General features: G+C 42.1%; 1 protein-coding gene across 7 annotated transcripts in view; it reads right to left on the reverse strand.

Annotated features, from left to right (window-relative positions):
• TBC1D30 (TBC1 domain family member 30) overlaps nucleotides 1-27,551 on the reverse strand; it is a 75,533-nt gene that overhangs the window by 16,311 nt on the left and 31,671 nt on the right. For 4 of the 7 annotated variants that reach the window (XM_027595120.2, XM_027595123.2, XM_027595121.2 and 1 more), the window contains exons 3-9: nucleotides 16,350-16,411; nucleotides 15,777-15,842; nucleotides 14,041-14,166; nucleotides 11,592-11,777; nucleotides 6,742-6,910; nucleotides 4,491-4,659; nucleotides 484-589 (exon numbers count right to left, since the gene is read on the reverse strand). In XM_027595120.2, coding sequence (XP_027450921.1) covers nucleotides 484-589; nucleotides 4,491-4,659; nucleotides 6,742-6,910; nucleotides 11,592-11,777; nucleotides 14,041-14,166; nucleotides 15,777-15,842; nucleotides 16,350-16,411 — 884 coding nt within the window. Of the gene's footprint in view, nucleotides 1-483; nucleotides 590-4,490; nucleotides 4,660-6,741; nucleotides 6,911-11,591; nucleotides 11,778-14,040; nucleotides 14,167-15,776; nucleotides 15,843-16,349; nucleotides 16,412-20,079; nucleotides 20,449-27,551 lie in introns of those variants that run through there. The other 3 variants (XM_027595126.2, XM_027595124.2, XM_027595125.2) reach the window with 2 other exon arrangements.

A 27,551-nucleotide genomic window follows, 5' to 3' on the forward strand; every position in this document is an offset into this window, starting at 1 on the left:
CAAGTCTCCCTTTAAAAGGTTAAAAATCAGATTCAGGGGTGCCTGAGTTGCTCAGTCAGTTGAGCATCTGACTCTTGATTTCAGCTCAGGTCATGACCTCAGGGTCCTGCGATCAAGTCCCCCACCATGGCAGGCTCTCTGCTCAGTGGGGCATCTGTTTGAGGATTCTCTCCCTCTGCTCCTCCCCCTGCTCACAGTCTCTCTCTCTCTCTCTCTCTTTCTCTCTCTCAAAGAAATAAATAAATCTAAAAAAAAATCAGATTCGGAAGTTTGGGGGATTTTTTTGGAGGTTGGACTTTTAAGCAACACAGTTGAATGGAAGCATAACAAATATCCATTATCCATTTCTTCCTTCCTCTTGTGACATAGATAGATTCTGATCAAATTATATATAGACTCGTGGTCAAGTGAAAAACTAAATCTGAGGGCTGGCCCAACATATTTCCCCACGTTCCCTGAGGTGAGGCCATGCTGCCCACTCACCTGCATGAGTTCGTGGCTTTCCAGAAGGTCATTCTCTAGCATCTCCTGGGTAAGGCGCCCCATGGTGCTGTAGAATTCATCTGCTGTCTCACAGCATTCTATCTGCCTAGGTAAAGAAAGGACAGAAGAAGAATGTTTAGGACCCCCATGGTGTTTATCAGGTATATATTGCAGGTGCAACAGGATGTGTCGCCTCTTGCCATCAAAGTTAGCAATGAACAAAAATCAAGTTAGCAATCAACAAAAATCACAATCCTAGGCACTTGCCTATGGTTTGGTCATAGTTTGCATGTCCTGGCTTGCAATTCTCTGCTATTCCCAAATAAACCCATTTTTGCTGATTTTTTTAAAAATCACAATTCTGGTACACAGTCTGCAAAAGAACATCAAAGGCAGCTTAGAGGTACTTATTACAGGGTGAGTTCCTATTTTTCCTATCTGCTCACCAGCCTCACAGCCCCACCTGTGGCATCTTTATTATTTTCCTGTGACACAGTCTACACATCAGAATGCCCACCACCGATCAAAATTAATAACCACAAAATTGGGTACTGAAGAACAATTACCCCCTGTAGGGAATCTAGGGCTCTCCATCTGCAAAATGGTGATATCATTGATAGACTAAAACCAAACCACAGAAGTGAAAGATGAGAAATACAAGAATAAGAACTTTTCTGCCTATTTCATCATTCACAGGATGCTTTCACGGACAGAAATGTTTCAGTTCTTCTCTGGGCACCGAAGCCAGCTGGAAATTACACCCTGCTTCTTGCATTTGGTTCTACATGTAAATAAAGAAATCTGTCATCTGGCAACCTATAAGGCAGGTTAGACTTTCATCCTTCGTCTAGAAGGGGAAAAAAAGGAATAGTCTAAAGCAAAGAGCACTGTGGGCAGCTCTTCCCGCCCACGGGTCCTGCCCCCGTGCTTTAATAAAACAACGCTTCTGGCACAGAAAAACAAACAAACCAACAAATAAGTAAATAAATATGTATTTGAAAATAAAGCAAAAGTACTATGTGTTTGTTTTCTCTATTACAAAGTTCTTTGTACAGTAGGATAATTATATTTGCCCACCAACCATAAGACATACACTTCAACATACAGTAATGTCGGGGAATTTCCACAGGGCTGTCCAAAAGAAACATGATGATGGAAAAACTTCAGTTTCTGGAGTGCTCTTCAATCCCATTGCCATTAAATGAAATAGACTGTTGAAATGTTATTACAAAACTACAGAGTGGCATGTGGGCATAATTGAAAAAGTGGTTAAGTTTACCCTGGAGGGTGAGGAAGGGAAATAATGCTTCAGATGAGTTCTGAAAAATATTCTCCAGGCTGACAAAGGAAGAAAAAACTTTCCAAAGACGTGGATGCAGGAGACGGCAGGCCCTTTCCAGGTCCTGCAAGGAGCAGACAGCAGAGGGCACGTGCCTGCTGAGCCTCTTCGGGGCAAGAGTCACTGAAAGGCACTTCCCAGGGAGTGTGGGAACAGATGTGCCCTCGGCAAGGTTGGCTGGAGGTCCCGTGGCAAGTGTGGGGTATAACGGGGAGCCCAGGGAGGAAACACCGCACTGGGCCAGGATGCCATGTGAGGGAGCAAGGCAACGCAGAGCGTCAGAGAACGGATACATGAGAGACACCAGGGAAGGTGCGCCGAGAGGCCCCAGCTTACATATTCCCGAAGGACCTGTGGTGTGAGAAGAAATGCCAAGTTGCAGGAGTAAGGGGAACAGAGACGTCCCAAGGATCTGTTGTTCATGATTTTTCCAGTGGAAAGTTTGTGGGAGAGGGATACAGGCACTGGAGCCAGAAAGAGCTAGGATTAAGTCCCAAGCTCTGCGACTAATGAGCTATGTGACCATGAGCTAGTCAATTCACCCTCCTGGGGTAGCTTTCGTACTGGGAAAGGCAGGAGAAAAATCCTACCTACTTCCCAGGGTTATGCGGAGAACCGAATGAGATCATGTGTTTAAGCTGCCTGACATAATGACAGCACTGTAGGCGCTTGGTGACCTGTGTTGGCCGCCCGTCCTTTCACGTTAACAAGTGGCATGCTCAAAAAACGTAGAAGTGTAGTGAGCAAAGACTCGGAAACATTTAAAGTCCCACCAGTGTGATTCCTATATCCCCTGAACTTCATAAACAATACTGTTCAGTATCAGTAGATTCACATTACTAAAAGTGCAGATTCTAGGGGCGCCTGGCTGGCTCAGTCGGTGGTAGAGCACGTGACTCTGGATCTCAGGGTTGTGGGTTCAAGCCCCCACATTAGTCGTAGAGACTACTTAAAAATAAAATCTTAAATAAAAAAAAAAAAAAGTGCAGCTCCTAGAGCCAGGATATCTGAATTCAAAATCAGGCCCTTCCACTTACTGGGTGACCTTGGGCAATTCACTTAACTTCTCTGTGGCTCAGTTCCCCCATCTGTAGAACGGGGGTGAGAACAGTACCTACCTCATAAGATGATGGTGAGGACTAAATGAGTTAGCTTCACATCTAGAGTGCTTAGAGCAATGCCGGTCCACAGTGTGACATCCCTGGGAGGACCAGACGAATAAATTCTGATCCTACACATAATGGATAGGGAGGAATAAAACCAGAATTCTTCTTTTCCTCCTGCCCCATAACTAAGAACTAGCACAAAGGTGACTCTAATGGACCCAGCACACAGTAAAGTGCTACACTATTTTAATCCCATAAACTAGTTACCCGGTAACTGGACTATCCCACCCACAGACACTATCAAAGTTCAAAGAGCCTCAGGCATAGAGGAGGTTGGAAATGTAGGACTGCAGAAAGATCTAGTTACTGGGCGGAAATGAAAAGATAAGTAAACAGCATGCCAAATCCCCAGCAGACTCATTTATTTGTCCAGCTGAAAAGCAGTGTACCATAAAACAAAGGCAATGGAGATAGCTATGTGATGTTTCAAAATATTTATACACAATAACGATCTTTCTAAATCCCTGAATTGATAGTTGGTGGATCTTTCTTGCAAAAAAGTATGAAATACTGCAAGTCTCCCAGGAAACAACTTACCATAAATAAAAAGGCTAGTTAAAAGGTTTTTGAAACAAAATACTGGCAGTGATTTACTAGTTTTCTGACATGTTGTCTAGGAGTATCCACTCAAGTCATTTATAGCTCTAGGAAAGAAACATTAAAAACTTCTCTGCCTCTTAACTATAACAATTTCATCCTAATGTCCCTTCCATTACCCAGAAGGTAGAATTTTAACATAACAGTCATAATATATTAGAGATGGGTGAAAATATCCTCCTTTTTACAGTCCTGCTACTGGTAACAAATGTAAGTAACATCTATGTGGTAATATGTTTGGTAGTAACAGATTTCATCACAGAATTAATTCTTGATGAAAAGAAAGAAGTTCCATGTGTTCTACTATTTTTTTTAAGTAGGATCCACACCCAAAGTGGGGCTTGAACTCACGACCCTGAGATCAAGAGTTGCATGCTCTACCGACTGAGCCAGCCAGGTGCCCTCTGTGTGTTCTACTCTTGACTATGTACTAAGCACCACAGAGATACCTTATACATATTATCTCATTTAATTTTATAATGACCCTGAAGGACAGAACTAAATAAATACTAAGGATTCAAAAATCATCCAAATCGTGAATGTTAATCAACAAACCCAGCTACTCCTCTCCGATCTTCCTCTTCTATCTCAGTTCCTCGCCCTCCCCATCTTCCCAACTAGAGACTGGGGAGAGGCTGCAGAGTAAACCAGCCAGGACACTAGCACTGAGGAGGAGGAGATCTACAGACCTGGAAAAGCCTGCCCCCTTCCCCAACATATATTCCATTTGCCCCCCAACAATCAAGAATCAGCCAACTAAGATTTCAGAAGGCTAAAGCAATTCAACTAAGTTCCCAACTTTCTCTATTGCTCCTACTTAAATATAGATGCTTTTCACACTAGAGCACAAAATTGCTTAAGGCCCTCCACACCACGGAACAGAACAAAATGGGGAAATCACTTACTCTCCCAATTTTGCCCAGATGGCCAGCGACACTCTCAAGATGATTTCTGAACCTTCAAAGAAGACTGAATCCCAGATCTTTAAGACTGTATGGTTAGGGAGGCATGTAGCAAAGAGAGTCAGAAACCACTGCATCGTGAAGACATTCGTAAGTGGGGGCTCGTATCCACCTGAAATAAAACAAACACTCTGTGTTTCTTCAGAATAGATGCTTTGCAAGATATAAAATAGTCTTGTTCAATCATCCATGTCCACCAAACATGTTACATTTCCTGGCTGATTTCTTTAGATCTCTAAATTCTGGTTCTTTCCTCCTTTTTCTCTTTCCTCTTTTTGGAAGAACATAGGTGTGTTTGATAAAAAAAAAAATCTCAATAAGGAATTTTCACAAATTATTTATGATATTTCAGAAATCTTTTTTTTAAGATTTATTTATTTGACAGAGAGAGAGAGCACCGCATGCACAACCAGGGGGAGTGGCAGGCAGAGAGAGAGGGAGAGGGAAAAGGAGCCCAGCCTGGGGCTTGATCCCAGGACCCTGAGATCCTGACCTGAGCCAAAAGCAGACGTTTAACTCACTGAGCCACCCAGGTGCCCTGATATTGCAGATATCTTAACCTAAAACTTAATTTGTCTCTACCTATTGTGGGGTGCTGAAAATTAAGGAGTGTGTTCTCCTCACCAAAAACAGGATAAAAAGAAAGGATTTTAGCCTCTTTTTAAAAGCAGAATCCAATTTTCAAAACCTCATAAAGTCCACTTTTATTCAAATGCTGATGATAAAACATTGCTCATTACTTGTCTACTTCTTAAATTATGCCCAGCTCTCAGACCACAGTGATATTAAACTAGAAATCATAACAGAAAAAGAGCTGGAAAAGTCCAAAGTATTTGGAGATTAAACAACATGAAATTTTAAAATACTGTGAACTAAACTATACACACAGCTCACACTGAAGTTTCTGAGTTCGCCAAAAACACAGAGCTCCCTCCTACTTCCCCTGATGGCATTAGGTATGTATTTTATGAAACATAAAAATGTAGATATTTAAACTGATCCTCCCTCTGAATTAGACTACGCATTTACCCAAGGATAAGCCAAAAGAGCTCTATTCTCCTGCACTCATTTTCTCTCTTCTTCCTCAAGAACAAAGGAGCATTGTTGTTCAGAGACTTAGAATCTGAGGGCAGTGCTTATGGGCAAGTGCAGGACATTTGGAGGAAAAAGTGGAGCCCAGGAAAGCATGTCTGACATGGGACAGGCAGTGTTATCTGGACGCATTATGAAATCCCCACAGGTGCACAATGACACTGCGCAACCAAAGTAAAGGAGATTATTCAAATGGCTGAGAAGGAAATGCTGAGAGACACCCAGGCATCACTAAAATTTCCAAGGTCCTATAATTACAGATTAGGTCCTCACATCCTTTCATATTTTCCCAGATTTAAATGCATGGGTGGGGAATTGGCAACCATTTACAGGAAACACAACAGACTTCATTATTCTTCCTGGTATCCTGCACCTAGCCAGGCAAGTGCAGGCAGTGGGTACAACCACAGCCGTGAGCTTGGGCGCTTCAGCAAGCTGGGCGATGCCCACCAGAAAGCAGCGACCTGGGGCCGCTTGCAGAGCAGAGTCTCCATCCCTGCCTCAACCCAGGGCTCCGAAGCTACCTGGAGGTCCCAGGAAGCCCTTCTCCAGAAAGAGCTGAGCCATCCATCTTCAGTAAATCTAAATACCCTTACCATGGATAGATAAAAGGAGCACTGAAATTTTAATCCAAAAGACTGTTGGTTTATCTCCTAAAACTTAAGGAAGATGTGTATTCCTCTGTCTACAGGCTCCATGGTTCAGGGAAAACCACAGTCTGTGCGAAATTGTACTATTGCTCAGCTTTAAAGAACTCCTGTGGGTTGGTACCAGCTGAGAGCAGTTTAACTAAATGGTAAGACATGGACTCCACTCTTCATCCAGAGTGCACTATATCATTTTAGGTGTCAATCCAGTACTGGTAAAGTATTTAGTTCTTGACGGACTTCCCAACCAGGACCACTCGGAGGTTCAACATATGGCCCTATGATTTTTTTCGGTTGTGTTTTTGTTCTCTAGCCACCTATTTCATTGCACCAAATGCTCATTAACAGAAATACCTGAAAACAAGTATTTCTGCTCAAGGTTTAGGCTCAGGTGTACTGTGGAATCAGGGAAGTAAAATATTCTCAAAGGTATAACAGCACTGAGTCATCACTACCTCCACTTTCCTTGTTCGCAGTTCTCTGAAGAGTATCCAGGTGCTGAGATAATTCGGGGAGTTTCAGTCTCAAGAGATCTCTGAAGACAGCCATATCCACAGACAAAGCCCGGAGATTATTGACAAAATAGCTTTCAGGAAGTACCTTATCAATAAGGTAAATCATAATCTGAAGGAAAAGATAAAGAATAAGATTGCTTCCTAAAAACTGGGATCCCCACATGTCCTAAATAGAAGGAACATATTCAAAAATGCAGTTAGCCAAAGCACACCATCCTTCCAATGTGTCAATACCGAATGTTCTGGACTTTCAAGGCTCATCTCCATGCCAGGTAAGGAGTGAGTGGCATAATTATTAAAGTAACTCAGACCCATAGTCCACTGCTGTCTAAAGTTTCTAGATGGGGCACTAGACCTGAGTTCAGCCCCTAAGGAGCTGTGCTGGTACAACCCTCAGCCTCACTCAGAAGTGGTAAAGCACATGCCCCATCAGCAGCCAGTGGGAATCCCAATACTGGCTCCCTGATGTCAGCAGTTGCACAACCTTCTTATGAAAACCAAGAGCTGAACCACCATAAACACCCCGCCCCGCAACGAAAGCAAGTCTCGAGATGCACTTAGCATAACCCAGTTATTAGAACTGGGAGCGGACTTTGATCCACTTTCCTCTCCCAGGTGAATGCAACAAGAGTTTTGTTTGAACACATGGTACTTTCAAAATCTGGATTTCTTTCATAAGATTGTCTCACAAGTTCTTCAAATTACTACTTTCATTCTTATTTGTTTAATTTGTGTTACCTTTGCTAAGAGGTCAAGAACCACAAGAATGACCCAGCAAAACACAAGAGTTCTATATGTCAATCTCTGGTCCTTCCCCTGTCAGCTCATATTCTCTGCTGTGTTCCTCCCTCCATAGAAGACCACCCCCTCCCCAGAGCACAGGAAAAACAAAATTAAGAATAAAATCATAGCTGGCCCTATATGATGGTCTCACATTTTAATTTTCAGTCTAACACGAAACTATTTTCCAAGAAAATTATCTCCCAGACCTGACAAGGGCCCATCTTTCCCTCATCTCTGGCTTGTAATTTCTACTTTTTAGGGCAATTGTTTTGACTAAGTCAATAAGGGCTGGGCCATACTCTTGAGAGGGTCCCTCTGAGACCTTTATTACAAGACTTGGCAGGTGGAGCTTAGCAATAAAAGGAGTACACTATATTCCATCTGTGTGGAGAAAGAAGGTCCTGAGTGTAATGTTAGGTATGTCACTCCACCCACTAATATATTTCGAAGACCACACATTAGATCTTAAAAAAAAAAAAAAGTTAGGATAAATAATGGCAATAGAGCAAAAAACAGTCTCTTCAACAAATGGTGCTGGAACAATTGGACATCCACATGCCAAAAAATAAATCTAGACACAAACCTTACACCTTTCACAAAAAGAAATTCACCCAAAAGAGATTGCAGACCTAAATGTAAAGTGCAAAACTGTAAATCTCTCAGAAGGTAACAAAGCCTAGATGACCCTGGGAATGGTGATGACTTCTTAGATGCAACAGCAAAGACATGATCCATGAAAGAAATCACTGGTAAGCAAGACTTCTTCAAAATTAAAAATTTCGGTTTTGTGAAAGACAATGTCAAGAGAATGAGAGGGCAAGCCACAGACTGGGAGAAAATATTTGCAAAAGACATAGCTGATAAAAGACTGTTATCCAAAATACACAAAGAACTCTTAAAACTCAAGGTAAAATAATGTGACTAAAAACGGGCCAAACACTTTAACAGGTACTTAGGGATGGGATATAAGTATATGAAAAGATCCTTCACATCATATGTCATCAAGGAAATTCAAATTAAAATGAGATACCACAGCACACAACTATTAGAATGGCCAAAATCTGGAATGCTCACAACCCCAAAAGCTGACAAGGATGTAGAGCAACAGGAACTCTTACACATTGCTGGGGAGAATGCAAAACTGTACAGCCACTATGGAAGACAGTTTGGTGGGGTTTCTTAGAAAACTAAATATACTCTTACCGTATCATCCAGCGATCACACTCATTGGTATTTACCCAAAGAAGCTGAAAACTCACGTCCACACAAAAACCTGCGCACAGATGTTCATAGCAGCTTTATTCATATTTGCCAAAACTTGGAAGCAACAGAGATGTCCCTTGGTAGGTGAATGGATAAACAAACTATGCACATCCAGACAATGGAGTATTATTCAGCACTAAAAATAAATGAGCCACCAAGCCATGAAAAGACAGGAAGGAACCTTAAATGCATACTACAAAGTGAAAGAAGCCAATCTGAAAAGGCTACATACTGTATGATTCCAACCATTATGTGACATTCTGAATAGGGCAATGGCAAAAAGATCAGTGTTTGCCGGGGGGGTGGGGGGGGGGAGGGTAGGGGGGATGACCAGGCAGAGCACAGAGGATTGTTAGGGTAGTAAACACATTCTGTATGAATATTATAAAGACATGTCACTAAACATTTGTCTAACCCACAGAATGTACAACACCAAGGGTGAATCCTAATGTAAACTATGCACTTTAGGTGATTATGACACGTTGATATAGGTTCATGGATTGTAACAAATGTACCTTTGGTGGGGGATGTTGGTAGTGGGGGAGGCTGTACATGTGTGGAGGCAGGAGACATATGGAAAATCTCTGTACCTTCCTCTCAATTTTGCTGTGAACCTGAAACTGCTCTAAAAAAAAATTATGTATTTTTTTAAAAGTAAATAACGAAGGAGCCTCAATGTATTAACAAATAGCTAAAAACAGTTAAGAAAAAACAGTAAGTGCAGAAAAGCACGCAAAATGGCTTACCTACTTCTCAAATAAACTATATATTTGCCTAATATTTAAAACTTGCAGGGGCCAAAACAGCTGCTGAAAAACATTGACCCCCAATATTTTCCTTTGCATCTGAAGTGATTCTTCATGAATCCAATCTTCCTCTGCATATTCACTGTCTAACCACAAGATTCCAAAATGACGATGATGTCATTTCATTTCAGAGTTCATTTTCTTCGAAGCAGAAATATAAATATTCAGTTCCTCAGCTTTATCTCATCTATCTTTTTTATGTGAATTTTTAGTTTCTCAGGGAGTTTCTTTCATGATTTGATTGGCATGTATGTCCCCTCCCCCAGATCTCCCCACCTCACTCCTAACCCAAATTGCTTATTCCAACTTTTCAACAGTTCTCATTTTATAGTCACAGAAATTACATCTGAAAAGAAAAAATCAACTAAAGCTGATAGACTGAGTAAAAAAAAAAAGGCCTAGTAAAAAATGTTTTAAACTCATGTATTTGATTTGTCATTGGCTCCCCCTCCCCCACTTTATTTGATGAACAAGTAGTTTCAGAGCTGTTTTCCTTAAGTACAGAAATGGAAAAAAGGAAAGGGTGAATACAGATTTAGACTAGGTCGGGCTGGGTTTATAATTAATTCCACCATGATGCACATGAAACCAGGAGGAACAGTTGTTTGTTTTTCCGTATGACATTAGTCAGTGACTGGGACTATCACTAAGGTATATACCACAATCAAACATAAGGCTGGGGTTGGGGGAGGCTCTTGAATACCAAGACTAAGTATCCATCCCACCCATCACAAAGCATTGCAACCAACAGCAGTTTGAGGGTTCAAATATGAATTAGCAACCCCATATTGCCCCAAGCTCATAAGGAAGTAGCCATCCTGTGCATGTGAAATGCTTCATTTCTCATAAAGATTATTTCTGGTGACGCACGGACTCACATTCCAATTTATAAACTTAAATTGCTTGTAACCCATCTCAAAGTGTTTCCAGAATGTTTTTACTAATAAAGGTTCCAGGCATCGAAGATTAAAAGATAATAAAATATAATTCACTTCCATAACCTTTCTCCATGCAAATACCTTCCATCATATACACATACTCTCAGCTTACCTCCTCCATACCTCCCCCCATCTATGAAATAGTAAAGCAACCCAATAAGAAGATCCAACCAGAATTAAACATAACTTGTGTGGAGTAGGCAGTTTCAAACATGACACCCTGTGACTTCCGCCTCTTGGTAGTCACATTCTTATACAAGTCCTTCCCCTTGAGTAAAAGCTGGACCTAGTGACTGGCTTCTAATGAACAGAATACGGCATAAATGATGGAATGTAACTTCTGATTAGGTCACAAATCTGCAACTTAATCTCTCCTACCTTGCTCACTCTCTTTTACTCTCTTACTCACTCTGAGGGATGCCAGCCACCTTGTTGTAAGATGGAGACATGGCAAAGAACTAAAAAAGGTCTCCAGCCAATAGCAAGCCAGGAACGTAGGCCCTTGGTCCAGCCACGTGTGAGGAATTAAGTCTTGCCAACAACCACATGAACTTGGAAGTGAATGCTGTCCCCAACTGAGCCTTCAGATGAGGCTGCAGACCCAGCCAACAGTTTGGATGCCACAATGATAGGACTTTGAGTCACCTAAGGTGCACCCAGATTCCTGACTCAAAGAAACTGTGAGGTAAACCATGTTTGCTATTTTAAGTAGCTAATTCGTTACAAGCCATGCATAATTAACACAATTAGTATTCAACTTGCTTTAAAAATGTGATGCTTTTATAAGTGGGGCCAAAAACATAATCATTCTCACATTTGGCAGCTACGTGAGTCCATCACTTGACCTGGCTTTAACGTGGGGGAAATGGTGATTATGGGTCATTACAAAGGTGCAGCAAATAACTTGGAAGGGGGTGGGACATCAGGAAAGAGGAATTACAGTTCCAGTATTTCACTCTCAGAAGAATTTCAACTGCTCTCTTCAGAGCCTCATACTCACTTTCAGTGCATCCCCTTCATTGCCTTCCACTACTTCCAGAATTAGAGCGGCCAGGATGTTAAAGCCTTGGCAGTACCCAACATTCTTGTTCCATCGGGCATAGGCCAACAGGACCCGTTTTAATACAACCCTGTCCTGCTCAGCCTCCTGGCCACAGTAAGAACTGCAGCCTGTGCGGTGAAGATCCTGAGGAAGGCAAACAATATTTTTTTTAAATGGCTCCTTATATTCTCTCCAAAAAATGACTTAAATTATAACTCTGCCTCAGCATTAAACAGAATCAGATTATCAGCATGGATTTTAGTTTTTAAAAATGTTTATGTACCCTATACACATGAGCGAAAACAATTTTTTGAATTTTTCCTAATGTTTTCTAATATGCTAAGATACATTTTTTTTCCAGTTTTATTGAGATGTAGTGGACTTATTAGAACACTGTCAAGGGGAATTTCAGTCAGGCAAATTTTCTAAACTTCTTTATAATTTTCTGTTAAAATTTAAAGTGTTTCCAGAATTAATACAAAAATGACTCAGAATTAACAAAAATTACATTATAGTTCTATAGAAATTGACAGTTTAATACTATGTCTCAGATAAAACAAGAGTCATTTCAACACATGTAGGACAGATGCTAACATTATTCCTTTCTCTGAAACACAATGTAATATCCAGCTATCAAAATTCTAATATTAAGGAGAAACCATGCAGATTCCAGCCAGTCTGGGTCTGGGATTCATATCACGGGTCTGAAGGTGATGTGATGTCAAGGCAAACAGTGACAATGAGAACCCATTATTTCCAGTGAGCTACTGAAAAGACATTTTTAAAGAGACAGCACTAATTATCTTTCAAACGAGAGGTTATTAACTAGAAATCTCCCTAAATACTTTCATCGTCTTGGAAAGAACGATAGACTTCTTTGTGCTGTTACCTTACTACCAACACTCACCCTGGATCAGTTAGGTATCCTGAGATACGTGCAGGTGAATGACAGAAGGAAAGGGGAAAAAAAAGGTCTCCAGCTGCCAGCATTTATTTTAAATCCTTAGCACTGCATCTAAATGGTATGGTAAAAATGTAAATTCCAGGTATGAGCTGTTGTTAGGAAGGCACCTACAAAGAGCCTCCTCTGCGCAGACCAGAAGAATTGAAAGAAAAATTGCCATTAAGTACATATCATATCAGTTCAGGAATCAGTTAATGTTGATGTTGTCAAACTGGATCAAAGAAATGAACTGGCAATATGTAAAAAAAAAAAAAAATAGCAAAAATGCAATCTGCACTGTAGAGAGACAGGAAAATCATTCTGTCCAAGACAGAAAAATCTATCCAAATTGTTTTATAAATTTGTATAAAAAATACAAAAACATCTCTTGCACTTTAATATTTAATGAGGGCAATATATATAATAACTAAGCAGAGACTATGATTTTCAGGAGCTAATGTCATTTTACTGACACAGCATTCACTTCAATGAGAAAAATGAAAGATCCTCTTAATAACATGATTGTTATAAAATGTATACCGCTTTAACTCACAACTTAAACAGAGAGAAAATATTTCAAATATGGAATGCTTCATCTCTGAGAAATATTCTGAAATCCCAAATATACAGCTGAAATATGGATAGTGCCCAGGCTTTTAAAACATACAAAATAGAATTTCATCGTTTTTAATATTTGTCTGAAACGGACCAAGTTAGGTCACAAAGTAGCTCCTTTCAGTTAGTACTTCTTCATGAAAAAAGTATCTTCAAATCTGTCAAAACCTTAACCAAACTTTGGTGACCAAAATTTATGAGAGACAACTTCCCTTTTAAAACCCCAGCCTAGCGTTACAGTGTAATGAACTCATATAAAATCAAAAGCCATGTGCTAGAGGCTTATGTAAGAGAACAAGAGTGGGATCAAATTGAATCAGCAACCTTGGCTTTTGGCAAAAGGCCCTAATCAATTGTAATAATCCCAGTAGGCAAATCACAGCTGCCTCCACAGCTGGCCTGAACCCTTGACCATCTGGTTTTAAGTAGACCCATCAATCTATCTTCATAAATCGGCAGGTAAGAAATTATCAAAGACCCTAATAAGAACCCAATTATTCTAATATGAAATATACTTAACGTTAAATTTCCTAACCTGTAACTTTTATGTAAAAATCCAGCTAACAGCACTGACCCATGCTAAAGAAAGAAATTTCAATCTCCTATCAAGTGAGCAAGATAAATAAATAGAATATGAGTAGGAACATTTTCTTCTTACTGCCAACATGCAAATTTATGAAAACAAGACATAGTCAAAGTTCCCATTAAAAGGCTATTAACTAATGGAAAAAGAAAGTAGAATATATACGGACATTCAGACCATAAGGTTTGATCCTCTGTCCAGGGAACATCTGGTTCTTAGAAACCTCCTTCTAAGTCAGGACAAGAGGCCAAACTCAGGGGCCTTACCTTGACTATCTGAATTCCCATCGAGTCATCATCAGGATTACTCCTTTCATTGAAAGTGAAGCGCATGGTTTTGTCCCAATCAATAGCTATACTGTGCAAATAATGATCTGCCAAGGTCAACCAAACCTAAAATATCAAGAGATAAAGAAGAACGCTAATGTAAAATATATAATTTCACCTTTCTTTGTTAAAAAATAGTTATTACATCTAACAAGAAAATGGGAACTGATCCTAGACCAAATAAAGCCCACAAGTAGAAATCAACTTTTCATTGAAATGTCTGCTATACTGAATTGCACCAATTAGGGTCTTTCATTTATTCTTTCCATTAATATTTGTTGAGTTCCTACTATGCACCAAGCAATGATTCAGCCATTAGGGATACTGTTAAGAAAAAAAAAATTTCAACTCTCATTTCAGTTCACTGGATTAGCTATAGTATCTTCTGAGCTTGTTACATTTGGCTCGGAATTGCTCTCTGTACTTGGCAATTCATGGAGAATGGGTCTTTTTTCACCATGAAGCGGACTCTGCCTTTAAATCATCCTTCAATCTCTATCACACACACAAAACTGACAGATGGGGTCCCATAATGAATAACTTTTTTAAAAGAGTCACTGGATATTTTTATTCCTTTGATTACTTTATCCTGAAAAGCTGTTTCTGTAAGATTTTTAATGTATATTTTTAGGAATGCCCAATGTTCAAATTCTAGGGGTATGAAGACTAGGTTTATAAATTAATATACTAAGAAAGCATTTCAAGTTTTAGTATTTGAACATACTTTAGCAGGAATAACACTGATCAATATCCCCAGCCAGATTTTTCCCCCAAGCATCAGAATCACATACCTTATATTTAATCTAACAGGAATCCATGTCAACTCAGCCTTCAAAATATATCTAGGCTGTGACCCCTTTTCTCCATCTCCACTATTGCAACCCTGATCCACCTCTTACCTGAATTATCCCAAGTCTTCCATTGATCTCCCTGCTTCTACCCTTGTCCATCATATTATCAAGCCAGAGAGGCCCATTTAAAACATAAGTTTTATCATGTTACTCCCCAGCTCAAAACTTCCCAATGCTTCCCATCTCAGACTGGGCAAAGGTCCTACTATATGGCCTATAAGGTCTACATGATCTGCCATCCCCTTACCCCTATCATCTTTACCTCTATAACCCGCTCTCCAATTGCTTTCCCCTTTGTTCACTGTGCTTCAGTCACCCCGGCCTCTTGCTTTTGCTTGCACACTCCTGAGATGCTCTCACTAGAGGGTGTTTCCTCTGTTTGCAGTGCTCTTCCCTCAGGTAGCTGCCTCCCCAGCCGCTCACCTCCATCAGGGTCCCATTCAAATATCACCTTGCTATTTAAAATTCCACCTCCTTACCTCCATTCCCCTACCCCCACTTGGCTCTCCTCATTTCTTTCTCTGCTTTATTTTTATGCATGGCACTTATCACCATCTGACATACTTTATACTGTACTCATTGTAAACTCCATGAGGACAAAAACCTTCGTCTGTTTTTTTATCCTCCCACTACTGTATCCTCCGTACCTGGAACAGTCCCTGGCACAGAATCGATAATCAATAAATGCTTCTTAAATGAATTAATAATGAAGAGAGACAGCTTTCAAATTACTAAATCTAGAATATTCTTTTGGACACTTCAGACATTTTAAAGAGGAACAGAGTGCTGATCGTTCTGTACTTTAGCCCTCTGAATCCTCCTTACCTTTCTCCTCCATTCCTTCGGTATTCCTGTTGATAGTCTGGCAACTGCCTTGAGAGCATCATACCACTAGGAACACAGGAGAAACATTGGCAAAGTGATAATATTGACCTGGATAAGCACTTTTCAACCTTTTTCCTATTTTGACATCCAGAGAGTATGATAAAATTTGTACAGCACACTGAGGTAAACAGAGCTTCTTTCAGCCAGGCTCCAAGGGCTGCCCAACCCCAACTTTAGGCACTCTTAATACACCTGGGACCCATGTGCACACACAATGGCTGGGAAGCTCTAGTTCAGAAACAAAAACATGTATTACGGATTCAAAATAATAGATATTCGGTTTTTTTTAATTTTTTTTCACACTTGCACCATTAATAGCAAGTACAAAATTTTTCGTTGCAGGTATAAATCCAGGCCACTTGTAGGCTTGTAAGCTAATTTATCTATAATTTTAAAAATGGACTCACCTTATGTGTCAAAGTATACACTAATTGTCCTACTTTGAGAATATATCTTAGTGTACCTTGTAGACACCCCCAAATAAGAGTATTTTCAAAAACCAAAAACAGTTACCTGCTGAAAACCATTTTGACCTAAAGACGGCTCAAGAGTGAACTTCAACTTTGTATCAACTCCTAGAAGAAAAATATATAACTGTTATTTTGGAAGAAAATAACAAGTTAGGTCAAAAATAAAAGTAAAAATTAATGTGATTCTACTGAGTCATCATAAAATTCTTAAAACATATTTTTACTAAATTGTAGTCAATTTTGCTAAAATAAAAGGTAATAATATTGATTTCTAAAATAGAAAAATATCCCGGGGCCACTAGAATAGAGCTTATCACATAGAATGGTCGCTTCCACAGTGGTCTGGAGCAGAGTAAAAAATCCAAAAACATGACACCACAGACTTGGAGTTACTCAGATCCCCCACTCAACTTTGGTTCCTAGTGTCAAACAAATTAACTTGTCTCAGTCTCAATTCTTTTTTTTTCTTTTTTGAGAGAGAGAGGACATGGCGGGGGGGGGGGGGGGGGAGCCCGGGGGACGAGGGCCAGGGAGAGACTCTTACACAGGCTCCATGCCCAGAGCAGAGCCCAGGCGGGGCTGGATCTCAGGACCGTGAGATCATAACCTGAGCCGAAACCAAGAGTTGGTGGCTTAACCGAGTGAGCCACCCAGGTGCCCCTCAATTCTTTATCTTTAAAATGAAGATAATATCTATCTCAGCAGATTGTTGTGACGTTTAACTATAAATCACCCAGCAGAGTATAATTAATATTTATGAAACTTAGGAAGAGAATTCTCTACTTACAGAATTTGTTTTCTAAGACATTTGCATGGACTAAGTCTATGAAGGAAACCTCAAATATTAAAAGTTATAAAAATAATATCACTGTCACACTACATCAAAAACTAATGATGTATGGTGATTAACATAATTTAAAAAATGAAGAATAAAAGGAAAAAAATAGTATCACTGTCTTCTCACTTGTGGAATAATCCACGTTAACAATCTCATTTGAAGATTTTCATGTTATCTTAAAATTCTGTCATGATACACTTGCTCATTGAAGATAAAACAGTTGGTATGTTTAATCATAGACTACAAGCTAAAAATATAATGAGCTCTAATTCCAAGTTGTCTACAACTTTAAATAAACTTCTTTGATTCCAATCCCAAATCTAAGGAAGAGAAGAAAATAAATAGGAGAGGGGCACCTGGGTGGTTCATTCGTTAAGCATCTGCCTTCAGCTCAGGTCATGATCCCAGGGTCCTGGGATCGAGCCCCGCATCGGGCTCCCTGCTCAGCAGGAAGCCTGCTTCTCCCTCTCCTGCTCCACCCTGCTTGTGTTCCCTCTCTGGCTGTCTCTTTCTTTGTCAAATAAATAAAATCTTAAAAAAAAAAATGGGAGAATATATCAAGACAGTGTGTTTATAATATACAAAGACTATATGCTATATTCATACTGGGCTTTTATTCAGAATCCCATGTTAGAAGTATGGGCTGTTGTTCCTGAAGTGAAATTACGTGACAATTTTTATTCCCGTGTAAATTTTATTAAAATAATATAATCAAATCTGAAAATGTTATATGTTCTTTTTCTATAATCTCAAAATCAATTAAATCATATTTCAGGTCACCTTTTTAAAGACTTATTACTTAAAAGTTCAAGGATCAAGATATACCAAACATTAATAGCATTTCAGTTTTACAATTTATGATTGTTAATTATGACAATATGTTTGCTTCTAAGATGTTGATTGCAGAGTAGGCATACTGAAACCCTCCCCACAACTTCCACTGCTTAGGAGTTGGTATGTAGATAGAAACGATCTTCAGAATTTAAAATTACAATAATAAAGTAGACTTGTCCTTTTTAAAAACATATATATATGCAGTCAAGAAGCTGGAAAGAGATGTATATGATTTGCCCAAGCCCATGACAGTATGCAGATGCCCTTCTTGGGAGTCCTGGAAGAGTACTATGAATACAAGAGTTGGGTCCTAGATTTCTAAAGTCAAGCTGTGGTACAGAATCCCAGGCATCCAATCAATGCCCTGATGTCTTTTCAAGGCTTCAGGGCCACAAGCATATTCTGCCTAAATAGATTAGCTTTCCTTCCCCAAGGGTATATCAAGTACCCTTGCAAATTCTCATCTCTCTGAGATGGTTTAAATGAAGTCCTGCCTCAGTGCAGAGCAATGACACAATGGCCACATGATTGCCTACAGCTGCAGCAAATGATTTAAGGCACTATGAGAAACACTTTGTTGTAAGGCTGCTGTCCAGATGCGGGGTGCTGAACGGAGGAGCATACCGTCATGACTTTTGCTTTATTGTAACAAAGGCAAGAGAATTCGATCCCGCGCTGACTTATTTCAACTGACCTAAAAGCTCTGGATTCCCTGTCTGTATGACCGAATACGCTCCCTTGGCTTTTTCAGAGCACCTGCTGGGCATCAGGTTCTGAAAACCGGCTGGGGTTAGTCTAAACTATTTTCTCATGATCTAAAATGAGTCACAGGATTTAACTGGAATTGATCATTCACCACCTGCATGCGATTGCTGAAATCAGGTCATTTTCTCCTCTTTTCTTCTAACTGAGTAAGGCAGGGGAGAAGGTTTATGTTTCATCTGCTAGTCACGGCTGTTCCGGATTCAGAAATACAAAACACTTTTACGTGGGAAGGAGATTTTTTTAAGGGCAAAGGAAGATGGTGAATAAATACTACAGTCTCTGCAATTAGACACTTCCTTGGGGAGAAAAACAAAGAAACCACAAGGTTCGTAAAGGCAGTCACGCGTTCCACCCTTTAGGGTTCCGCGCCTCGTCAGATTTTCTCCAGCAGCCTCAGGATAGCAGGTCCCCGGTGGCGCTGGGAGGCAGGGGCTGGAGAAGGACAAACTCGTCCGGAACCCCGCTGGTGCCACATTGGGGACAAGCAAGCGGCGCTAAGCACCGATGAGAGTGCAGCCGGCTCCCTCTGCGGCCATCCCTTGCCGGAAAGCTCTCTGCCCAGGCGCTCGCGCCAGGGCCGGGCCCGTAAAACCCCAGGGAAGGATGCTGGGTGGTGGAGCAGACGCGGGGTTATGCAGCCTAGAGAAGAAGGGATGTGTAAACACAAGCTAGCGGCATAAAGGGCCTAGCATAGCACGCAAGCGCGCTCCCGGACTTTGGCTCTAAGAAAGAACCTCTACTTGCAAGTGTTTCCTACCCGTTCCCCACACGGACACACAAATTTAAGAGGCTCCAGGCGAGCTGACCCTGGCACGCCGCACAGACCCTCAGGAAAATGCACCCGATTTTTCCTTCGCAGCCGCTGCCTTCCCCTCCGTCCTCAAGTATCAAACCTGTGCCTTTCTCCACCTCACACACCTCTTTCAAGATCTGGCTTCCTGCGAACCCGCTGCACAATTGGTTGCGCGGCCTCTGGTAGCCTGGGTAGCCGCCCGCACTGCCCCACCACGCGCACAAGGCCGAGCGCACCGCTCGCCAGCAGCTCCCGGCACAAACAGGACTAGACCGCGCACAGGCCGCGGAGTCGGGACCCTCCGGCGGGAGCCGGCGGCAGCGGGTCCTCCCAGCCTTGGGAGGCCGCTGCCCGCGCCCAGGCCTTCGTCCGCGCTCTTCCCTCCCAGACCGACCCAGCCCCGCCTGCGCGGAGCCGCGGTACCCCGCACCGAGCGGCCCGCGAGCGCTCCCCCGCCTAGGCGGAGTCCAACTGAGGCAGAGGCACCAGCTCCGGGGCGCCACGCTACTTTCCAGTGCCCCATCTGCAGCCCCGGGTCCTCACCCGGCTCCAGGGTGCAGAGCAGCCGGGGCGCGGTCCGAGAAATGCAGCTGCGCTTTTTGAGCACATTGCTCAGGATGGTGCCCACGCCTCCGCCGCCGCCGCCGCCACCACCCTGCCGCTTCAGGCATCTCCCTCCGCGCCTCAGGGAACCGGTCAGCTTGTCCTGCCGCATTCGAGAGCGCCCCGGGCTCCGGCGCAGCCACCGTCCGCCTGGGGCCCCGCCGCCCCGCCGGCGTAGCCGCTTCTCGCGCCGCACTTGGCGAGTCCGCTTAGTCGAGGGCCCCTCCGGAGCAGCGAGTGTGCGGCCGGCGCTCGGGGGTACCGCTGGAGCCGCCGAGCGCTGGGCGGTCGGCAGGCATCTGCAGTGCGGAGCCTGCACGGCTGAGGCAGGAGAGGGCTTGGGGCGGGGAAGAGGGCGGGAGCGAGCGAGCGCGCGGGAGACTAAGGCGGTGCTCCCGCCCCCAATCCCGCCATCACTGTGCGCAGGCGGGGCGGCCCTAGCTCCCCAGCGCCCAGCTGGCTCCTGCCACCTGCGCCCTGGAGTGGCAGAGCCTGGAACCCCCGGAGCCTCGGAACTGGAGAGCAGCCGGGTGAACAACTGCGCCCGGGGACCAGAAGCAGCGGGAGATTCTGTGCTTTTCCCAAGATCTAGGAGGGGCTGGGGAGGCGGGGGGGGGGGGGGGGGGGCAAGTCTCAGGTGCAGAACATCAGAGAGACGCAGGTGCCCACCTACGTGGGCGTCAGAAGGGACAGTTAGCAGACCGAAAGACGAATCTGGCGAATCTGGCGGCGTGGCAGAGAAGCTGGCAGATGATGAAGCACAAGCTGCATCCCAAATTGAGTTAAACTCTTTCCTAGCAGCTCAGAGAGGCATGGAAAACACGTAAAAAATAATAATAGTGGTTGTTTCTCTTGGAAGAATAAGACTTCAAGAAAAAAAGTGTTCACATTTAAAAGCAGTGTTTTTTTAAAGTGCTTCCTCATCTCTCCAGCCGGAGACTTAAGTAGTTTAGAACCATTAACTATTACTGTTTAAAAAAAAAAAAGTCATTCTTAAACTATGACATTAACCAATCGAATATTAATCATAAAAATGAATGAGGAATGTGGAAGGAAATAGAGACATTTGTATCTGCTAATATTTAGAAAAGGAACACTACATGGATAAATCAAAACTAAAAAGTATATGGGAGGGAACAGTGTGGAAGAGAGAGGAATGGAAAACTGAGAGGTATTCTGGATGTGCCTTATATAGTTTTCACTCTGGAATAACATATTAATAAAAAGAAAAAAAAACAAATGAACCTAACCGAATATCTTGTTGATAACACAAAAATACAGAAAAAATTAAGTTGCTTTAGAATACAGTATTATGACTGTACATTAAGGGCAAATAGAGCTGCAAAGAAGTCTTAAATGTCAATAAGTAGCATTGTTATTTATGATATTGATTTTTTTAATTATGTACACTACAGCAAATAATTATGTTAATGTCAAAAGGAACCAAGATCTTTTCAGTGTGACAGAAAAATACAAGTGTACAAAGAAGTTAAGGTTTTTTAAATCCTGCAACGTTTTATTTAAATTGGAAATACTAGTATGAACTCATTTCTTTTTTTTTTAACGTCTCCAGACATTGTCAAATGTCTTTAATTTTCTTTTTTTTTTTAAGATTTTATTTATTTGAGAGGAAGAGAGAAAGAGAGCACAAGTGGGGATAGGGGCACTATCTAGGAGAGGGAGAAGAAGACTCCCTGCTGAGCAGGGAGCATTGGGTGAGTGGGGGAGTGGAGAGGCTTGATCCCAGGACCCTGAGATTATGACCTGAGCCAAATGCAGCCGCTTAACGGACTGAGCCACCCAAGTGCCCTTTTTTTTTCCCCAAAATACATACACAGTTGATCCTTGAACAAGGAACAAAGGGGAGTTAGGGGTGTAAACCTTCCCTCCTCCCCTCCCACAGTGGAAAATTTGCAAATAAATTTTGACCTTCCAAAAACCTTACTAATAGCCTACTATTCACCAGAACCCTTACCAGTAACATAAACAGTCAATCAACTCATATTTGGATGGGGCGCCTGGCTGGCTCAGTTCGTAGAGTATGCAACTCTCGGTCCTGAGTTCCATGTTGAGTAAATAGATTACTTTAAAAAAAAATTAATTCCTGAAGTGCTTGGGTGGCTCAGTCGGTTGAGTGGGGACTCTTGGTTTTGGTTCAGGTATGATCTTGAGGTCTTGGGATCTGCCAGGCAGTGCTGGGGTCCATGCTCAGCCCAGAGTCTGCTTCAGATTCTCTCTCCTTCTCCCCCCTGCCCCTCCCCCAGCCCATACACTCTCTAAAATAAAATCTTTAAAAAAATTAATTGCTATGCAAACTTTTGGGGCACCTGGCTGGCTCAGTTGGTAGAGCATGTGACTCTTGATCTCAGTGTTGTGAGTTTGAGCCCCACATTGGGTGTAGATAGTACTTAAAAATAAAAAAATAAAAAAACACTTTGGTATGTTATATGTATTATATATGTATTCTTACAATAAAGCTAGAGAAAAAAATCTTAATCATACAGAAGAGAAAATGTATTTACAGTACTTCTCAAAAAAAAAAATCCACTTATAAGTGGACCCATGCAGTTCAAACCCATGTTGTTCAAGGGTCAACTGTATACCCACTAAGTAGGTTTAGAACGAAGGATAACCCAACAGCAATGAATACCTGCAGCATCCAGGTTGTGGTCTCCAAAAACCATTCCTTGCTAAAAAGAACCAGGGCTCCTTCGAAGTGTGACTGATTCTAGGTCTGAGCCAGAAAAAAGTGTAAGATGAGCCTGAACCATTTTGATGAGCTAAGGAAGTAAGGAAGTACTCCAAGACTAACGGGGTCATGTCAAAAGGACATAAAAGTCACATGAATAGGCTACTATTGGCCAAAGATGGAAAATTTTGAGCATCAAAAACAATGGCTGCTATTGATTGAAAAGTATTGAATATTTTTTAATTGCATTCCTAATGAGACTCTGAAAGAGCTAGAAAAGAAGTCATTACTATGACTCTGGCATACTTATTTGGTAATCAGTAATTTCTGGGCTCTGTGAAGTAGCCCAGAATTTGAGGACAATGTCAGAATTGACACAACTCTAAGCATGAAATATACATTTCATATATAAGAATCTGTTACAATGAGATTGTTAATCTGCAAAAGTAAACCTGGCTCAGATGGGATATATAACCTACTCAGTCACGCCTGCCCCACCAGAGGAAAAGTGGTTTGAAAAGGCAATACTCTGCCTCATCACTTGAGAAGATGAACTCATTGTTTAATCTGGTCATGATTTACTGCTTGGCTTAGATTTCCCAACATTTTACACCAAGCTCGGGTACAAAAATCTATCCTTCATCAGCCTGATGATTTCATAGCTTCAGTACATGTTCATTTCTTTAGCTTTCTCTTAATTTTAATAAGATGTCCATTGACTATTTCAGCTTATCTCAGCTGTGCTGAGAACAGTAACAGAAATAGAACTGATGTTTGGCTTTGGCCAATTTTTTAGAGGGCACCAGAGGCCCCTGGGGGTGAAGATGGTGATTAACGGCCAGAATCAAAGGAAGAGAACTGGAAAGAGAGGGAAAATCCGAAAACAGGCTGGTGTCTGCGTGCACAGTCTCGTCTTCCAGAGCTCTCATCTGCTCAAACCTTAGAGGGTTTTGTGTTCTCTTTTAACAAGAGAAGCTATTCACACTCCGTTTCCAGCACTGGGCCAGCAGGAAAGACAGCCTCAGCAGCCAAGAGGAGGAGCAACGGGCCCTGCTCTACAATAGTGCCTCTGGAGGGGAAAGGACATCCAGCTCCCACAGCTGGCTGACATATGCCGCTCAGAACACCCGCCCCCCCGGCTTTGGCTCTGACTCCATGCTCACCAAGCAAACATTGAACATCATCTGACTTCCCATAGATTTTGCTGCAAAGGAGAGAATGTACAGACTGGTTAACAGCACAGCCAATAACCCTGAATTCACTCAACTTTCAGGGAGCTGAGGAAATCGAATTTCTGGACCGCCAAAGCAGAATCTAGACCCTAGATTGCCAAGCCACCTAGATGTGTCATGGCTGACAAAAAGTCCAGGCACTTTTTTTGCCATTAGTAACAGGGGCTTGTTGATAAAAATTCTATTTTACCTCAGATTTATCACAAGGAAAAACTGACTCTTTAAAAAAGAAAAAAAAAGTGTCTAGGGCGTCTGGTTGGCTCAGTCAGTTACGACTCTTGATCTCAGCTTAGATCTTGATCTCAGGGTTGTGAGTTCAAGCCCTGCACTGGGCTCCATGCTGGGTGTGGAGCCGACTTAAAAAAAAAGTTTCCTTGAAAACTTCCCATTCCCATTCTAAACTACATAGAAATGGAAAACAGCAAAAAAAAAAAAAAAAAAATTAAAAGTTTCTACTATTATACCAATAAGCAGTGAGGGAATTAAGTAATATTTTGTTTGCATTAGGAGGGAAACCAAGATTGCCAACTTTTATAGCAAACAGATAATTAAACAAGCACTAAAATACAATGGTCTAAAAGCAGTCATGGCACAAGCCTAGTATTATACTTATTGTATGACTCATAGTTTCTTATTCATGTCTGGAATATTGTTTTCTAGAAGCAAAAGATGTCACCTAAAGTCAACTTGCAGCAGAAACAATGCCAGTGCGAACTTTGCTTGAAGCTCTCGGGTGGTGAGATTTACAGCCAAGGCCAACTTCACCTCCCTCTTTACTAATCAGGTGATCTTTGCTAATCAAATAACATCAGTGAATTCACAGTTGGGCAGATTGTACCTTGGCCCAGTCCAGGGCACTTACAATTGAAACTGAATTTGGGGAAAGGCAGGCTGGGTGAACACTTCACACTGGCTGAGGCTCTTCCTTGGATTGCTGAGGGAACATCCTGCATGTCTCAGAGAATCCAGGCCCCGTGGGACATCCCCAGAGAGGGAAGTTGCCAGGCTGACCCAAGAAGTAGGGACCACTGGGCTACCCCCTGCCCCTTCAGGCACACGAGCTGGGAGTGAGGCTTCCTTGAGAGCAAACTCTCCCTTCAGTGGGAGAAGGGGGAAAAAGCCAGAAGGAACAGAGAGCCCAACTTAAGGAGTCCCAAGGGGCTTCCAAATGGAAATCAGGTCTTGGACTCTTGTGATTTCCTAATGCTGTTTCACAGTAAAATCTTAAAAAGGGCCTACGTGCTTATCTTCAGGGACTGCACAGAACAAGTGGTGACAACTGCCAAGAGAAAAAGCCCAGGAAGCCTGCTTTGAGGAGAGAGAAAACCCCCGGGGAGCTGGCTTGCTCTGGGGAAATGGTCCTGGAGTTCCTCCTTCCAGCAGCAGAGGCCCCTGGCAGGTGTTCAGGACTGCGTGAGCCTCTGAGGGTCAGAAGAGGTCTCAGCAGAGGGCAGCTCTAGAGTGTCTCCCACTGGGTGGACAGTGGCTGCCATGTCTTTGCACTCCTGCTAATAAAAACGGCTGGGGTCTGGTGGCACAAAGCCACTAGGCTCCTCTCTGCTCTCCCCACAACTTTTGAAGGTTTGTGAGCAACTCCTGAATAGCAAAAATATCATCTCCTCTAAAGGGATGGTAACTGTGGCCAGAACTGTAGGAAGTTGGCCCTCTCCTCAGGGCTACCTAAAAGGAAGGCCGAAATAAGTAGCTCCCTCAACCCATTATCCAGGATGAAGCCCACACACTATGAGCTCATGGTGACGAGCTCCGTAACCATTTTCCCCTCAAGAAAGAGGCACAGAGGAAGAAGCAGGAAGAAAAACCTTACAGTTATTTGACACATCACCTTTTTACATACATGGGAACATTTTCTTTTCTTTTTGTATGATTTTCTCCCCTCGGCCATAAAAACCGATTTCTCTATGTGAATACATGCATCCTCGAAGAGCATCAGGTGTGACTTTTGTATTTGGTTTACTTCAGAGAAAGGATTCTATCAAGCATGAAACAGGGAAGCTTTTAAATTCCAATACCAAATCAACTCAGCACCACCTTCTGCCTCCTGAGAGTCCCTGCTGATGCTTTCCCAGGACCATTCCCTTTAATCAGATATTTTCAAGAACAAAACCACTCCTCACATTCCCCCAAACACACTGAAATATTTTGGATGAAGTATTTTAAGAATAATCAGTTTTATCTACAGACCAGAAATTTTTAAATTAAAAACAATATAATAATTTAATTCACAAGGGGAATGGAAGTCCCATTTCAGGGTACCCTACTAGAAGGGTATTTAAAATCCTGCAGCAAGGTAGGTCCACGTAACCTCAGATACACAGCTAACCCAAAATTTTAGAAACCATCATATTATTCCTCTAGGCCAGTTATTTTCTGTGAAGTAGTTTCTTGCCTCAAAATAACTGAAGCTGATTTAATACTACTTAAGGTAGGTTTATGTTGACCATATAAAGACATCTTTCTATTTCTTTTGTTTACTTATTCATTCATGAAATAAACATTTATTTGTCAATTGCTGTTGAAAAGGCATTATGCTATGGTCTGTGAGAAAAAAAAGTATGAATTTAGTACATTCTCTACCCTCAGAGAACTTACAGTTTACTGAAGGAGAGACAAAGTGGGTAGTGATAAGACAGTGTGAAAGGTTTAAAATACTACTATATGAGGGGCACCTGAGGGGCTCAGTCAGTTAAGCCTCCAACTCTTGATTTCAGCTCAGGTCACAATCTCAGGGTCTTGAGATCAAGCCCAGGCTGGGCTCCACACTAGGCGTGGAGTCTGCTTGGGATTCTCTCTCTCTCTCTCTCTCCCTCTGCCCCTCCCCTGCACTCGCTTGCTCTCTCCCTCTCTCTCCCTTTCTCTCTCTCAAAAAATAAAAAATAAAATAAAATACTATGTGAGTCCTTAGAGGGATAGCATTATCTTTACCTCCTCCTAAGGACTACATATTCCAGTGTTTTCCCAGGGCTTTATTTCATTGAGCTATTATATTTTAACTCAAAACAAGCCAAGGACAAAGCTCATCTCTGCTCTTACAATTATGGTATTTGGCTCTTTGCTTCCACATCAAGAGTGGAACTGAAGATTTACACCATTACTTTAGAAGATGAAATCATTGTTCAACCCAATCATGATTAACTACTTAGCTTAGCTTTCCCAACCTTTTGCACCAAACCTTTCTAAGATTCCTTTGACCCAGTCAAGGGATATGAAAGGAGAGGGTTTCTGATGCCTATTGATGCCAATTAGAAATATATGTTCATAGAGAAGAGAAGGATCATGCCTTGGAAAAGAACATACTGAATTTTGGTGGTGAGAAGAGTATGGGAAGGAGAGATTAGAACGGACATTAATGTTGGCTTGGCTGGCCTGGGAGGCTCAGATCACTCAGAGAGAAGATGCAGAATGTGCAGACGAATGAGGGAGTGTGTGAAAGCAGTCTCCGCACCTTGTCCGGCCCTCCAGGAGGCAATGTG

This window comes from Zalophus californianus, chromosome 9 (genome assembly GCF_009762305.2).
Source record: "Zalophus californianus isolate mZalCal1 chromosome 9, mZalCal1.pri.v2, whole genome shotgun sequence".
In the NCBI taxonomy this organism is placed as follows: Eukaryota; Metazoa; Chordata; class Mammalia; order Carnivora; family Otariidae; genus Zalophus; species Zalophus californianus.